The 16,102-nt window shown below is 32.9% G+C and overlaps 1 protein-coding gene across 2 annotated transcripts in view; it reads right to left on the bottom strand.

Moving 5' to 3' along the window:
• LOC144844733 (WD repeat, SAM and U-box domain-containing protein 1-like) overlaps positions 1-16,102 on the bottom strand; it is a 200,410-nt gene that overhangs the window by 51,084 nt on the left and 133,224 nt on the right. For both annotated transcript variants that reach the window (XM_078701781.1, XM_078701787.1), the window contains exons 6-7: positions 7,897-7,930; positions 7,470-7,608 (exon numbers count right to left, since the gene is read on the bottom strand). In XM_078701781.1, coding sequence (XP_078557907.1) covers positions 7,470-7,608; positions 7,897-7,930 — 173 coding nt within the window. The remainder of the gene's footprint in view (positions 1-7,469; positions 7,609-7,896; positions 7,931-16,102) is intronic.

The following is a 16,102-nucleotide window of genomic DNA, read 5'->3' as shown; positions in this document are numbered from 1 at the left end:
TTGACGCTGAGTTATCAATTGAGAATTACACACTATTCTGACGTGACAGATCTTGGGAATCGTGGTGGCGGAATACTCCTGTTGGTTAATAACAAACTCAAATGTCATCGAGTTGATCGGTTGGAGAAGGAGTCATCCGAATTTATGTGGGTAGAGGTTAAACTTGCACGTCGTAAAAGCCTGATTGGTTTGTTTTACCGTCCGCCTAATACATCTATTGAAGTCCTTCGTCGTTTTACTGCCTCTGCTGAATCTGCGATGTTACTCTATAAAAACAGTCAAATTCTTATTTTAGGCGATTTTAACCTGCCTGAAGTCCATTGGGGAGATCAAGATCATCCTTCAGCGCCTTCTAATTCTATGGGTGAACATTTAATTGACATTCTCTTGGACAGTTGTGAACATTACAGTGTAAAATTTTAGATTTGGTTATTAGCAGCAAGAATCTAACTGATAATGTTTACACTGCTGATGACATATTTGATTCTGATCACTCATCAATACGAATTGATTATCATTTGTTTAATACGAGGTGCAATAATAATTTTAACAATTTTAATGATAGAATATTCTACAATTTTAAAAATATGAATCTGGATGATTTGTGCAATACACTAAATTATGTACCATGGAATTTAATTAATTTTAATGGAAATATTAACGATGCTGTTGAATTATTTTATGATCTTTTAATTGCTGCTATCAAGGGCGTTGACCCTAAAGTTAGAAAGAGAAGGAAACTACCTCCGTGGTTTGATGAAGAGCTACGTAAAGTATTGTATGAAAAAGAAAGGTGCTTCAAAATTATGAAGAAAAACAACAATCGTCTGACTAAAAATAAAAGTAATTTTAGTTTTGCTCGACGCTCATTTAAGAACCTCTGTAAAAGAAAATATAATAGTTATCTTAAATCCCTTGCAAAACAAATTGGTTAGAATAAAAAGAGATTCTGGAGTTGGTTGAAATGTAAAAACAAGTCTAGTGATTTTCCTTCGGTTATGTCACGGGGAAATATTTCTGTTGAATCAGACTCTGACAAAGCATCTTTATTTAATACTTTTCTTCATTTCTTTTTTAGTGATAATTCTTTGCATGGAATGCAAGAATGTCCTGATGTTCCTGATTATTCAGTTGATAATATGTCAACATTATTAATAGATCGACATTCTGTAGAATTAGCACTTGGTAATGTTAATATTCATAAGGCCATTGGTAATGATCAAATTAGTAATACTGTTCTTAGAGCAGCCGCATGTCCACTTTCATATCCTATTTCCAAAATGTTCCAGCTGTCGATCAACATGGAAATTTGCTAATGTCTTACCAATTCACAAAGTGGCTCCAAAAAGGCAATGGAAAATGACCGTCCTGTTTCTCTGTTGCCTACTTTATCGAAATTGTTTGAACAAATTGTTCACGATGCGGTTTTTAAACATATAAGTTCAGTTATTACTTCGGTTCAGCATGGTTTCATTCCTGGAAGATCGTGTCAGACCAACCTCGCATTGCTTCTTTCTACAGCATACAGCAAACACACTTAGGGACAAAACATTAAATGAATTACACTGGGAACAACCAGGGGTATGTGCCATGAAGGCAATTGCTAGGTCCTATGTTTGGTGGCCAAAACTAGATACTGATATAGAACAGGTAGTTCGAGAGTGTACTACATGCCAGAGCGTTAGAAGTACACCTCAATCAGCTCCATTAATTCCATGGAAATGGCCAATCTGCCCATTTCAAAGAGTAAATATTGATTTTTGTCATAAAAGGTGATGATAACTTTTTAGTTGTTATTGATAGCCGTTCTAAGTGGATTGATGTTAAACATATGAGGACAATTACTGCTAACAAGACCATTGATGAATTGCGTTTAATTTTTGCAGGGCATGGTCTGCCAGAAGAAATTGTATCGGACAATGGTCCGCAATTCACATCTGATAAATTTTCCAAATTCTTAAAACAAAATAATGTAAAACACACACTTAGTCCTCCTTATCATCAACAGAGTAATGGTGCTGCCGAAAGGGCAGTTAGAGTAGTTAAAGAAGCATTGTTAAAACAGGTAATTGATGGGAAAGCTCATCAATCAATGAAACATAGACTAGCAAACTTTCTATTTCGATACAGAACAACACCACACACTACTACTGGAGTCAGTCCAGCTGAACTCATGGTAAAACGTAAATTTAGAACACAATTAAGTTGCATAAATCCAAATTTAGCAGAGGTAATAGAGTTAAAACAACAAAACCAAAAAAGGCATAAAGATGGAAAAACTGCGACTGAAAAGCAGTTTGCAGTGGGTGACCCTGTAAGAGTTAAAAACCCAATGGCAAAATGTAAGGAAGACAAATGGTTGAAAGGATCTGTTACTAAAGTTAATGGTCCAAGGACTTAAGATGTTTTGATTGAAGATAGTAATTATAGAAGGGTTACGCATTCAGATCAGATGATCAAAGCACATGATGTTAGACCAAAGCATTCTCCAAAAACCTATCAACAAACTTGATCTTTAAGGTTAAGATTGAATGTGTTATTACAAGTTAAAGATTTAATGTAGATTAGAAAGTTCATGATATTATTTTTATCTAGAGGGAAGTGGTGTAATATATTGCCATACGCATTTTTAATGCTCAATTATTCTGTATTATACAAAAACGTCTGGATACCTAGGCTACCTAGAAACGAAATTAACACACAAGGAACCGCCATGTTTGTGTCCAGTGTCACATTTAGTTTGGCTGTACAATCTACTCAAATATAACACTTAAATATTACAGTCTTTATCATCAATGTTCTAAATTTCAGTTAATCCAATAAATTAAACTTATTTTTAAGTACTGTTTCATATAGTAAGATCGTTTCGTTAAGTTGATAAGCAAACCGGGAACCATAACCAAAAGTTCTATGCAAAAAAATTGTTATATTTTACGTAGAATACATTTTTCCGTCTATGTACCAGTTTCCATTATGAAAACAGTTTTATGTCCTTCTTTGTAAGCCTTCGTGATAATGGCCTGGGATTTTTGCCTTGTAGCAACATCGGCTGCTGGTAAGTCATCCGTGATATACATACCAAGTTTTGTTAGTGTTTTAACATTCCTAAATACTTCGTGCTTGTGCGGCTGTTGTATGAACTTAACAATGACTAGGCGATTTTCATTGGCCTCCGCTTTTCCTATTCTGTGTGCATTTTCAATTAAGACATGGGTAAGATTGAGCTTTTTAGTAAGAATTTCTTTTACTTTATCAATAGGGCTTTGATTGTTTTATTTAGCTCATCAAACATCACTGCATGATTACTTTTTATTAATCCTACCTCTGTTTGAAACAATCCTTTCAATTTTTCAATTAAGGTTCTGCAAATAGAGTTGTTTTGAACGATGTCTTCTTCACTACCTGACCATTGAAAACAGGAGTTACGCCCGGCCGGTAAAAGTGGCATCTCGCCCTACTACTACTATTAGAAAAGTTTAGCCTAGCACGTGAGCTTGAACATGTGTACCCAGTATGCTAAAAGTGAACTATTAGGGATAATCCTGCTATGATAATTAAAGATGTATTGTCCCTTTGACTAATTCCAAAAAAATAAAAAATAACAGATTTCGAAAAAAGGTGGGTCATTTTGAAGTATCATAATAGTTATTAACTATCACCAAAAATTTGTCGGAAAAAAAATCATTTAAGTGAAATACAGACGTTTTTTTGTTAAAAAAATAACTCTGACTTCCAGTCAAAGTTTTCGATCAAAACATACCCCATAATGAAACGCGCTTGTTTGGCTACTCTGTATGCATAATCATAAAACTTCCTCACGATCTGTGTGAAAATACCTTCTCAACCGTGATGAGTTGTAAACAATCCTAATTAGCATATGCATAATGCGTACTCGTGGTTTTAAATCCTTGTTTACTTTCGATCGCGACGATTTTCCAGACGAAATGTAGTTAAACTAATTTACCTGTTAATTACGTAAACTTGTTGCTTTTAGCTCGAATTTTCGACTTAAAGTGAATAACTTTAATATTACTTTGATGTGGCCAATTTAAATTTAGAATATTTTGACCTTCATTTTTTTGTGTTTCAAGGGACAATACATCTTTAATGGAAAACCAAGATTAAATAACAATAATAATATTTATGAACTGTCGGATATTTTGTTCAGACATTTAAAATGTTTAGGCATCTTGAATCGCACAGAGGAGTTAAAGAACAAGAAGACATAGGCCTATAACCTCAATTATTACTCGTAGAAAACTCGCTTTATATAAGCCTAGGAGGAGCTGCTGGCTAAAAAATATTACGCTTCGAACTAACTCATGCCTAGAAGATACCGGTAATAATAGACAACTTTTCCATCATGCTCTCCCGTGTTTCTTCCTGACTAACCCTAGGTCACTAGTCTACAGACTGGATGAACTTGAGGTGCTTATCCGACAACATAACATTGATATTGCTGTCATCACTGAAACGTGGCAAACTCCTCACATTGAGAATGAAGCACTCATGATTAAATTTTTGCTAGGCCAAAATGACTGCCAAGATCAGTTTCGACAATCATCATATGTGCTGTTTATATACCTCCTAGTTCACCTCATCAAACCCTACTAATGGATCATATTACGACAATTGACACATTAAAACTTGTCCATCCTCATGCTGGCTTTATAATTTTAGGTGATTTAAACAGAAATAATGTTGAGCCAATTTGTCGATCTCACAATCTAAAACAAATAGTCAAGGAACCTACCCGAGGAGATGCTGTGCTTGATCTTATTGTGACCAATTTAAAAAGTCAATACAACTGTCAAAAATTTATTGAACAATGGGCACCAGTGATCACAATGTGATTGTCCTATCACCGAAATTGTCCTCTGGATTGTCCTATCAATGAAAATAAGCTCAATCTTAATGTTAATAAATGTAAAATGATGTACTTCTCGTTTCAAAAAGTACTTCCTGTCATTGATCCCATTGTAATTAACGACCGACAACTGGAATGTGTCACTGAAGTGAATATCTTAGGTGTCTGGGTCCAAAGCAACCTTTAATGGAATAAAAATATTAGTGAAATCATCTTAAAAAGCAGCAGAAAACTTCATATGTTATGTCGTCTAAAAAAATTCAGTGTCCCTGTTGAATATCTAGTAGCGATATACTGGCTACATTAGATCTACCCTTGAATATGCGGCACAAGTGTGGCATTCAGGTATAACTAACGAACAGAGCAATTATATTGAGAAAATACAGAAGAGAGCATTCCGAATCATTCTAGGCCATAATATATAGATTATCTGAATAACATTAACCTCCTAACCTAATCTGAACGTAGAACAAAGCTGTGCCTTAAACTTGCCAAAACTTGCGCAAAAGACGATCGCTTTTTATGGTGGTTCAATAGAAATAACACAGCTCACAATATGGTTCTTCGAAATCCTTCGACATTAGCCAAAGTCAGCCGTTATCAAAATAGTGCAATCCCATATCTTACCAGAAATTTAAATAAAAATAATAGTAATAATATATAAAGATTTAACAGCATGCAACATCTGTTGGCCCCCTGTATATTTTTGTGAATTTTTATACCATTTTAATGTTTTTAATGTATTGTTAATGGGTTTTTTTTTTTTTTTTTTATATATATATATTTACAAGTGCATATCCGTACCGTAATCTATATATAAATTTACGTAAGGACAACATTTTGGTAAATCGCGCGTTATTTCTAGAATGTTTACTCAATGGTATATAAAGTTGGTTAAATCTGTACCGAGATTTTAACCACCTGATGTAACCCTGTTTACTAATTAAATTGAGTTAGATAATTAGTTATTGACAATTAAAACGAATTTAGGTTCAAAGATTTGCCCCAAATAGGGTTGTTTTCCGATCGTGGTATACACAGTCTAATGGATGTCCTCTTGAAAAATACCTGCACACAATAATACGAGGATGCTTCGCATTTTCCTATCTCCTCCTACGATAATTGTTTTTAATATCTGCTTTGTGTTCTTTTATCCTTGTGGATAAGGTTCTAGCTGTTTCTCCTATATACGCTTTTTCGCAGTTGTTGCAATTTACTTGGTATATTACACTAGATTTGTCATCATTTTTTTATTTTGTCTTTTGGGTGAATTAAAAGATTTCTTAATTTATTTAATTATACAAATGCATTGAATTGCGATGAATGGAACATTCCAATCTCTCAGACTCCCAGTTTGTAGGTAAATTTATGAGCCCTTGGTTTAACACAAGTAGGTAAATTTATGGGCCCTTGGAGAATAAACTTAAAACTGAGATATAGTATTGCAATACTTTGACAATATTGTAAATATGTATTAACCATTTTTAGTCACCATTTGAATCGAAATTTTCTTACTGTGAATGTGGTTACTGTTAGATATATAAACATATATACAAAGAACATTTATTACTGTGATCGTGGGTAGGTTCTACTGCTGGATATATAATCACATAATATACAAATAAAAACTTTATTACTGACAGTTGCTTCTCAACGTTTGTATTGATTAATAATTATAAAAAATATAAACGTCATAGTGGTGTATAGTTACATGTACTTTACTATTTCAATCGACTATAACAGGGACAGTTTAAAAAAAATATTAAATCGTAAATGTTTTACTGTGTTTAGTGGTATATTATTGATAGGTCTATAAAACATTTAAAACAATATTTCGTTGATGAGTGGATAAAGAATATTTAAAAATTGTTCTTCCCATCCTCTTCCCCATCCCTCAACTCTAATGTTATATACAAAACACAAATTGGGTTTGTTTAAATGAGTTCAAATAAAAAATTTGGACTCATTTTTAAGACAAGTTTCTCCTTCGGAAGTAGGCCTAATTCCCAGGGTGCTAATTTTAGAGGACTACATTAATCATCGTGTCTATTTATTCGTTTCTGAAAACAACAATGTATTTATAGTCCTGTGGTACATACATTTGAAATGTATTCGAGAACCATCTGTGGACACGACCTAGATGGTACGCGAGTGAAGCGAGCAATTAGTCATTGTAAGATAATTCTTCAACCATATATTTTTTATATCTAATTGGTAAATTTGTTTTTGTCTTTATATGTACTGTATATTGATCTGTGCAATTTTTATTGTGTTATGTAAATCCCAAGCAATTCATTTTCTTTTCTGTGATTTGTGGATATATTAAAATAAATGAAAATAAATGAAAAATGAAATACCCACAAACAATAAGTTTCAATGTTTGATGAGTTTCAAGTCAGCAGAATTGAAAAAAATTCTATATTTTGTTGAGAATTTGTTTAAAAAAAATCGACGTCTGCCTAGCTAAGCCCACCTCTATCCTAATGTTAAATTATACACTGGGATTTTGCTCGGGGATATGCTTGTGTACGAATGTGATCGTAAAGTCGGGGGTGGGATTATACCCGAGGTGGGATTATACCTGAGGAACTACGGTAATTACCTTGATTGTGAGAAATGTTCCATATCCGAACCGTTCGATCATTTGAGCCACTTGCAAGATACATTCCATCAAGGGAGAAAGCTACGGAGGTGACATATCGAGAATGTCCATCTAATACACTTATTCTCTCACTTGTAAGCTGCAAAAAAGAACACCTTTATAAAATTAAAAGTCATGTATGGCTTTGTTGTGGAATTCTTGAATTCCTTTCTGTGCCTTATTTTCCATTTTTATATTTTTGAATCATTTTTATTTTTTTATAAGTATTGTTACTGTTGAAATAACATAATACCAATAACAAAGAGATCAGCCAAACAGAGGACTATGTGATTTCTCTAAAATTGGAGGACAAATGATTGTGAAATGTAAGAAAATATAAAATTAAAACTGTCAAATTAGATAGATCTTAACTAAAAAGTATACATACCGGATTCCAAAGGATAACTGTTTTATCAAATGATCTGAAAAATTTTTTTAAAACAGAATAGCACTTACTGTAGTTGCACAAATGATTTAATTGAAAGAATTTCCTGTTCAGCACTAATGTAGAAATTGTCTTACACATATATATAATAATGATAACACCACATTATAGCACGATTTTCATGAGTAATTATTTTCAAAGACACTTTACATAGCCTTATTACACCGGTAATTTTTTGGATCAAACATGAATGGAAACATATACTCCCATAATGCAGCTAGTAATCAGCGCAAAGTTGTGTCTTGATCTAACCGGGTACCCATTTTATACACCTGGGTGGGGAGTCGTTCGTGCCCAAGCTCGCTGTATGTGTACGATACATGCGTCAATATCATGTTACATCCAGGGACCAAAATGCGTTTATTTTTTAGGTGAAAATAGGCAATTCATTCGCAACTCTTAAAAATTTACAGACACATATTGCCCGATGTCGTACATTCATATTTGATGGTTAATGACCCAGTGACGGATCTAGGATCTGAGAAGGGGGGGGGGGGGGGGGCGGTTGGCCCCGAAATTTGTTGAAAAAATAGATGCTTGCACACTGTTTAATAGGCTAGAACATCACATTTAATAACAACTGTTACATAATTTAAATTTAACTAGACATGTAACTCGTCACTTTGACGAGTTTGGTTATCCGCCGCGCAAGTGGTGCAAAATGAACGTGTAACGACGTACCTTTTAACATTAAGGGGATAGGTTGAGGACAAAAGGAAGTGTTCACGTTGGCATTATGACCTGAACTGAAGAATATGATATGTTGAATTCTATTATTTCGATTCATATATAGTATACACAGTATAATCTGTATCCATATCACATACAGTGTAGAATAGGTGAAATTACGGGACCCGGTATTTATTGCAATTTTTAACATGTTGACGGTTTTAGAAGAAGAAATTTGAATACGTGAAATATTGATGCGCGCTCTTTTAAATGTAATGAATTATGACGCAAAAGATGAAAATACGACTTTTTTCATTTAACTGGCCATATGATGACGTCAAAAAATCCGATTGCCAAAATCTTCACATGATTTCGTATCTACAATCCAATAGCTTCCATAAAACGTTTTAATCGTGATTATCACATTTTATTCTTATGAGCTATAACAGATTAAAATTTACTGTAAAGGTGAAATTAATGCCACACATAATTTAAATTTTTAGGCATGATGACGTCAAAAAAATTAAAATATTTCTAACTCATGCGAAAGACAGTTGATTGATCTAGACAATATCAAAATCGGGGTGAAAATGGAAAACGAATAAGTGGAGATGCGCTCTATTCAATGTGATGAGCTATGACGAAAGATACAAAAATCCTAAATTTTATATTCGTGTGGTCATACGATGACGTCACAATGTCCGGTTAGCCATATTAATACCTGATCCGATATCTACAACTCATCAACTTCCAAAATATGTCATCCACAAAAAGTTGACCGTGTAGTTTAGAAATTACGACTGTTTAAAAAAAGGCATATTTTTAACGGATTTTTTAACTTTTTCATCAAAAACGCGCGCAAATTGTACAATTCGACGTGCTTGTATGACGTACGTAACTTTAAGTCACAATTGTTTAAAATTTGGTAAAATTACTAGAAAAGGCTGGAAAAACATAAATCACGCGAAAAAAATATATTTCAATGCTACGTGCACACCGCACACGTAAAAATTTGCGCACGTGTGGGAATTTTTTACATGCTTAAAACGACATGAAACGCGTAGAAAGTTGATTAGAAATGAATTTTGCACATTTTGAAATTTTAAATGTGCGTGCGCGCGTAACTTTGTGTAAAACACGCAATTTTTTTTCAACAGAAAGTTAGCGCATGATATAAATTAAACTTTTGGAAAGTTTCAATTTGAAATGTTATTTGGTTTTCGACCTATGTTAAATACGAGGAAATCGTTAAATCACGCGTAAGTCACGTTAGCAAATTGTAAACGTCATGAAAAGCTTCGCAGCACATCTTCATGTGCATGACGATATGTTGAGAAAGTTACAAAATGTTATGTTTGCAAGTTTTAGAGAAAAGCGTTCCACAAAAATCATACAGAAAGAAAGAAGCTAAATAAAAAGTTGATGATTTCGTACAATCACAAGAGGTTATCCTGAAACTTTGTTGCGGATAACCAAATTAAATCCTTCCTAAATACTGTAGGAAACTTTGATCCAAAAACAGTTCAAACGAAATGAACATTTGGTAATGCGGTACTCCCAAAATTGCAGTAATCGCTGTGTCTATAACACAAATCAATAAAACGCCAAATACGCCACACACTTTTTTCGACTGTGTACATACAAGACATTTCATGTTTATTTTATGCCTATGAAATAATAAAATATAACACCATATTTCTAGTTTATTTCTATCGTTTATACTGCATACCAATATTTATATAAAAAACCTTCATACGCAAGAAAAAAATTCACGATATTACACTCCACTCTGTACAGGGGTGTAAATATACCACGCTAACTCTTGCACACACGGACCAGGGCGGTAATTAACTGAAATGGAAATTGGTGTATTTTTGGAGAGTCATGATGTTAACATTCACACGAGGAGCAAGCTAGACAACGTGACGATGGTAGTAGGAGTGCGTGTGTTTTGAAAATAACTTGTGGGTATTTCCCACAGATTTTAAATCATGTTTTCTTTTTAAACTCTTGAATTCATAATAGTAATTAAACTCTTAACTCTTTCACTATGTAGGCCTATTTACACAACTATAATGCTAACCCTAGTTCTAGCCTACTCTTCTTAATTAAAAGAGTCAGGTGCGTCGAATCCACGTCTAGCGATGGTCGCGGGTTGGTTGCATCTTTTTTTTTTTTTTTAGAATTAAAGGGGGTGGCTACCCACACTATTCATCCCCTAGATCTGTGACTGTGACCCTTATTGTTAATGTACTTATCAGTTTCAAATTAATATTGACATACTAGGAATTACTGTAGTCTGTGACTTTTTACTCCTTTTTTAAAAAAACTTTCTTTTTCTTTTTTTTTACAAATATAAATGGGGGGGGGGGGGGGTTTCTCCCCTGAAAATCTGCCCCTGATCAAATGTGCAAAACAACCACAAATGTGAAAACAGATCACCCACAGATGAAATAAAGATCACCCACAATTGTGGAGTTATTTCATTAATATTCTTAAATCTCTAGACTTATCCATAATATCTCCTACTGTTTTAATACTTGAATTCAATCAAGATTTACAGAATAGTGATTTTTTGTTATGCATGATATACATATTTTCCCATAACCTCTGAGTTTTGATTTCATATATACATTTAGGGTTTTTGCATAAATATTATTAAACCGTATACAGACATATTTTTATAGAATTCATTTACATATTTGAGTGCATGCTTCTCAAAGTTTGCTTCTGTCATACTTAATGTATATTCAATTGGGATACATTTCCACTTTACTGGGACCAGGCTTAGTGAACGTTTTACCGAACCTAACTTTAAAGATTCAATCATAGAATTAATGTCAATCATGTTAACCCCACCCTTTCCAATGTTTTGCATCAGAGTTTTTCTTTTAATTTTTTCTTTTTTTTTTATTACCACTCCATAAAAAGTTGTATAAACTTTATAGTAGTTTATTGCCCAAAAATGAATAGTGTAGCCATAATAAATGCAACTGTGTTATGACAAATGATTTTAAATCAACGTAACATTTTAACATAACATTTTAAGAGTCATATTCATTATTGGTTATCCGCACTTGGAGGATAACCCCTTGTTATTGTCAGGATCTTATACTTCTTTCTTTCCATGAATTTTGTTCGCAGAGTATCTCTAATTCTTGTTAACATAAGATTGTATAACTTTGTCAGAAGATTGACCTCTAACTGTAGATGTGCAAGAAACTTTGTTATATGACTTTAGAATCGCGCAGCTTAAGTTACGCGCGATTTTATGAAATTTGTTGGTTGCTCATAAATATTTAGCAAAAAATTATTTTTCAATGAAACTTTACGAAAGTTTATTTCATAATATGGAGCAACTTTTAACATGATAAAAAAGGCGTGCTACGCAAAAAATTACGCGAGTACGCATATTTGAAATTTCAAAATGCACAAAATTAATTTCTAATCATTTTCGCGTACATTTCAGGTCAATTTGAGTATTTCACAATTGTTTGCGTTTTGTGCACGCACTTGTGCGCATAGCTCGTACAAAGATTTAAAGAATATACTGTACATAATGTATGTCATATAATAGGCACAACACAACTCAGCACAAGCGTATAATAGGATGACATACATCAACATTTTCCGATTGCATGTTAACATACGTGCATGTTTAAACAATATTAATGTCAATAAAATTATAAAAATCATCACCTATAATTCGTCAAAGTGACGAATTAAATTCTAGTTCTTTCTTAGATTTTCATGCAAATTGTGTAAATAATAATCAAAATCAGGTAAGAAATTAGTTTTGTCATTGTTGCTTCTTTCAAGATTTCGATCCAAGTCGGCCCTAAACCGTCTCGGCCAAAGTCAAGTCGGCCCCAAGTCAAGTCGGCCCCAAGTCAACTCGGCCTCAAGTCAACTCGGCCTCACGTCAACTCGGCCAAAAAATAATCGGTCAACTCGGCCCCGTTAAAGTATGGAACGCAAAAAGTTTAAAGGAAGGGAATTAATAAAATAATATTTCTTCACATTTTATTACCTATGAATAATTCTGACTTTTAATGAATATTAATATTTAGACAATACGTTTAGCAAAAAAAAATAAGAATGATTTCACCAACTTTCCTTTATTTACGTTTAATAAAATTTCAAATTGCGCATAACAAACAATTGATTAATAAGCATTCATACTATTATTAATGATTACAATGAACATTTGGATAATTAATAGGAACAAATTGTAGGCCCAATAATGATGATGCACGTACGTGGGCGCGTATGTTCGTTCGTGCGTCAAAATTCAATAAACCTGTCCGATATGCGAGGACATTCATTAGGTGTAATAAGATTGTTTGGTTGAATCATTTGAGGTATAAAATAATGCTGACTCCATGGTTGAATCACGCGTAGATTTCTTCAGTGTATGCATTTGATTAGGCGACAATATCAGAAACCAATTCGTAGCTGCGCCTCAATCCCTGCGTCTTTGGCAGCTATTTCGATATCTACAACTGCTACGTGTTTTCGCTGACCGGGGAATTTCCCTTTTTTTTTAAACGCAAATCATGGACAAAAACGATATGTGCGATCATTTTTTCTATGGCCAAATGTTGGAACGTAGACATACGTCTTCGATTTACTAAAATGTGGTACTTACACGTGTTTTTGTAACACGCAGGTACTTCTATTCATATCGGCAATGAGATCATTTTTTATATGAGTATTTTTCTTATTTCTTAATTTTTTTTAAAGCGCCCTGCACCCTCTTTCAAATTACATTTGATGAACTTCCTTTTAATGATGGTTTTATTGGTTATTCGCACTTGGCGGATAACCACTTGTTATTGTCACTCTTTTTTTTTTCTCTATATTCTTCTTTGTTTCCACGAATCCCTAATTCTGGCCAACATAAGATTGTAGAACTTTGTCATAAGATTGACCTGTAGCTGTAGATGTGCAAGAAACTTCGTTATATGACTTAAGTAAGCGTAAGTTACGCGTGATTTTCTAAATTTCGCGTATTTAACATAGATCGAAAACCATAACAATTTAAATTATATGGCCAGTTGAATAAAAAAAGTTGATTTTCATCTTTGACTTCATAGTTCATCACATTTAAAAGAGCGCATACGTATTTGACAGAATTCAATAATAGCAACATATTCTTGCGGTCATAATCTTTTCTGTATGCAACATTACAACATATGGCGTGAAGGTGGCGCTTGTCATCATATCTAGTTATTCTTTCTTTCTTCTTTTTTTGTGAGTAGCGTTTCTCTAAAACATGTAAACATAACATTTTATAACTTTATCAACATATCGACGTGAAGTTGTGCACTTCTTATTTTAAAAAAATGTCAGAGTTGCGCAACATGACTTGCGCGCGATTTTGTGAATTGAAATGATTGATCATAGATTAAAAACCAAAAGTTGTTTTGTATAGACACTTGGTGAAAATTTAATTCATATGAAGATTCAACTTTCTGTGGATTAAAAATGCGTGCACACGCATTTAAAATCTAAAAGTGTGCAAAATTAATTTCTAATCAATTTTTTATACGTTTCCGGACATTTTGGGCATTTCAAAATTTTCAATTTTGCTGGCGTTGCACGCACGCACAGATCATACCTAGCGCGTAAGTCATGTTGCGCAACTCTGACGTCATTAAAAAATAGGAGGTGTATAACTTCATGTAAATGTCGATATGTTGACAAAGTTACGATATGTTCTGTTTACATGTATTAGAGAAACATAACGCACAAAAATGACAGAAGGAAAGAAGCATAATACAGGAAAAAAATATGATGAAACAGGAGAGTTACAAGGACTTATCTACTTACTAAGCGGATAACTAATAATACAGAAAAAAAAAGATGATCCAACACAAAAACAAGGAGTTATCCGCCGAAATTATAACTAATATTAAATAAAGAAAAAGAAACAAGACGATTACGAAGAGTTAGCCGCCGAGTGCAGATAACTAAGATTGACAATCACAAGGGTTATCCTGCAACTTCGTTGCGGATAACCAAAAAGTGACTTTAGATAACAAAAGGATATGTTTTGGTATTGAAAATAATAAAAATAATCATGCAATTAATAACATAATACTGATTGCAAAACTGTATATTTATAACTGCAAAGTTAACGGACAAAAACCTCACATAAATCACTTGAAATCGGTATATGAGAGATATAGAAATTGAAAAGTTTTTAAAAATAGTTAGACTTTTATAGTTCTTTTTTTTGTTTAAATAAAATCGGTTTTGAAATTTTTTCCATGAAAATAGCCATATATGTTTTGTAACTTTAAAAGGTTATTTTATTTTCATTTTCATTTTGTATTAATTTGTAATGTAACCAAGTAAAGTAATTTATATTGTTTTATGAAATGAAAAATAGGAAATAAATAAAAAATAAATAAATAAAATTTTTTCTAAATTATAAAACTTTTAAAAATTAATTTTGCAAAGATTGGTCAGTCAATCCTCAGATTCAAAATCTAAATTGTCAAACTAACAGTTTCTATTCTATCATAAACCTACTCTTTTTAAAATCTATTATTATTTATATGGTGCAAAATTAGACATTCACACCAATTTTGAAACGCACACAATGCACTTGAAAGTGAAACCTTACTTAGTGTATAATACTATGTATTCAACCAAACAATGTCATACAATAATGACAGACCTGATCATGATCAAACCCAGTTTGAGATGTTGTTTGATTTTTTGTAATTGGTTATCCGCACTTGGCAAATAACCCCTTGTTATTGTCACTAATCTTTTTTTTTTTTCTATCTTATTCTTCTTTCTTTTCACGAATTTTGTTGCGTGTGTATCTCCAAATAATACTTAAAATCACGTCATACAAGCACTTCGAACTGGACAATTTGCGTGCGTTTTTGATGAAAAAACTCAAAAAAATTTCAAAATTATGCAACTTTGGTCACTTATTTTCATCATTCCAATAAATTTCAATTTGTTATAGCTCCTCAGAATGAAAAGTGATACTCATGATTAAAACGTTTTCTGGAAGCTGTTGAATTGTAGATACGAATTCATGTACAAATTATGCGCATCGGATGTTGTGATGTCATCATATGGCCAGTTCAATTTTAAAAGTCGTAATTTCATATTTATTAAATTTAGTTCATGACATTTAAAAGAGCGCGCTTCCATATTCCATGTATCCTAATTTCTTCAACACATTGATATGTTGTTGCTCAGATAATTTCCTTCCAAAATTGCTATCTACGTGTTTCATTTTGACCATGCTAAAAATTAGATTGAAAGATGGGTCTCATAATTTCATCTATGCTACACTGTATATAACATATACAGCGTGTTCTGTAAATACTGTTATAATACCGCAATGATATAGGTACAATTCAGCACTGTAAACCTATTTAATTCATATCATAGGATGGCATAATAATTTTTGACGTTCATAATAGTTTCACGTATGTGCATGTTGCATTTCCGC

This window comes from Antedon bifida, chromosome 1, assembly GCF_963402885.1.
Source record: "Antedon bifida chromosome 1, ecAntBifi1.1, whole genome shotgun sequence".
Classification (NCBI taxonomy): domain Eukaryota; kingdom Metazoa; phylum Echinodermata; class Crinoidea; order Comatulida; family Antedonidae; genus Antedon; species Antedon bifida.
The sequence above is the reverse complement of the archived record's forward strand: the minus strand, read 5'-3'. Positions and strand labels throughout refer to the sequence as shown.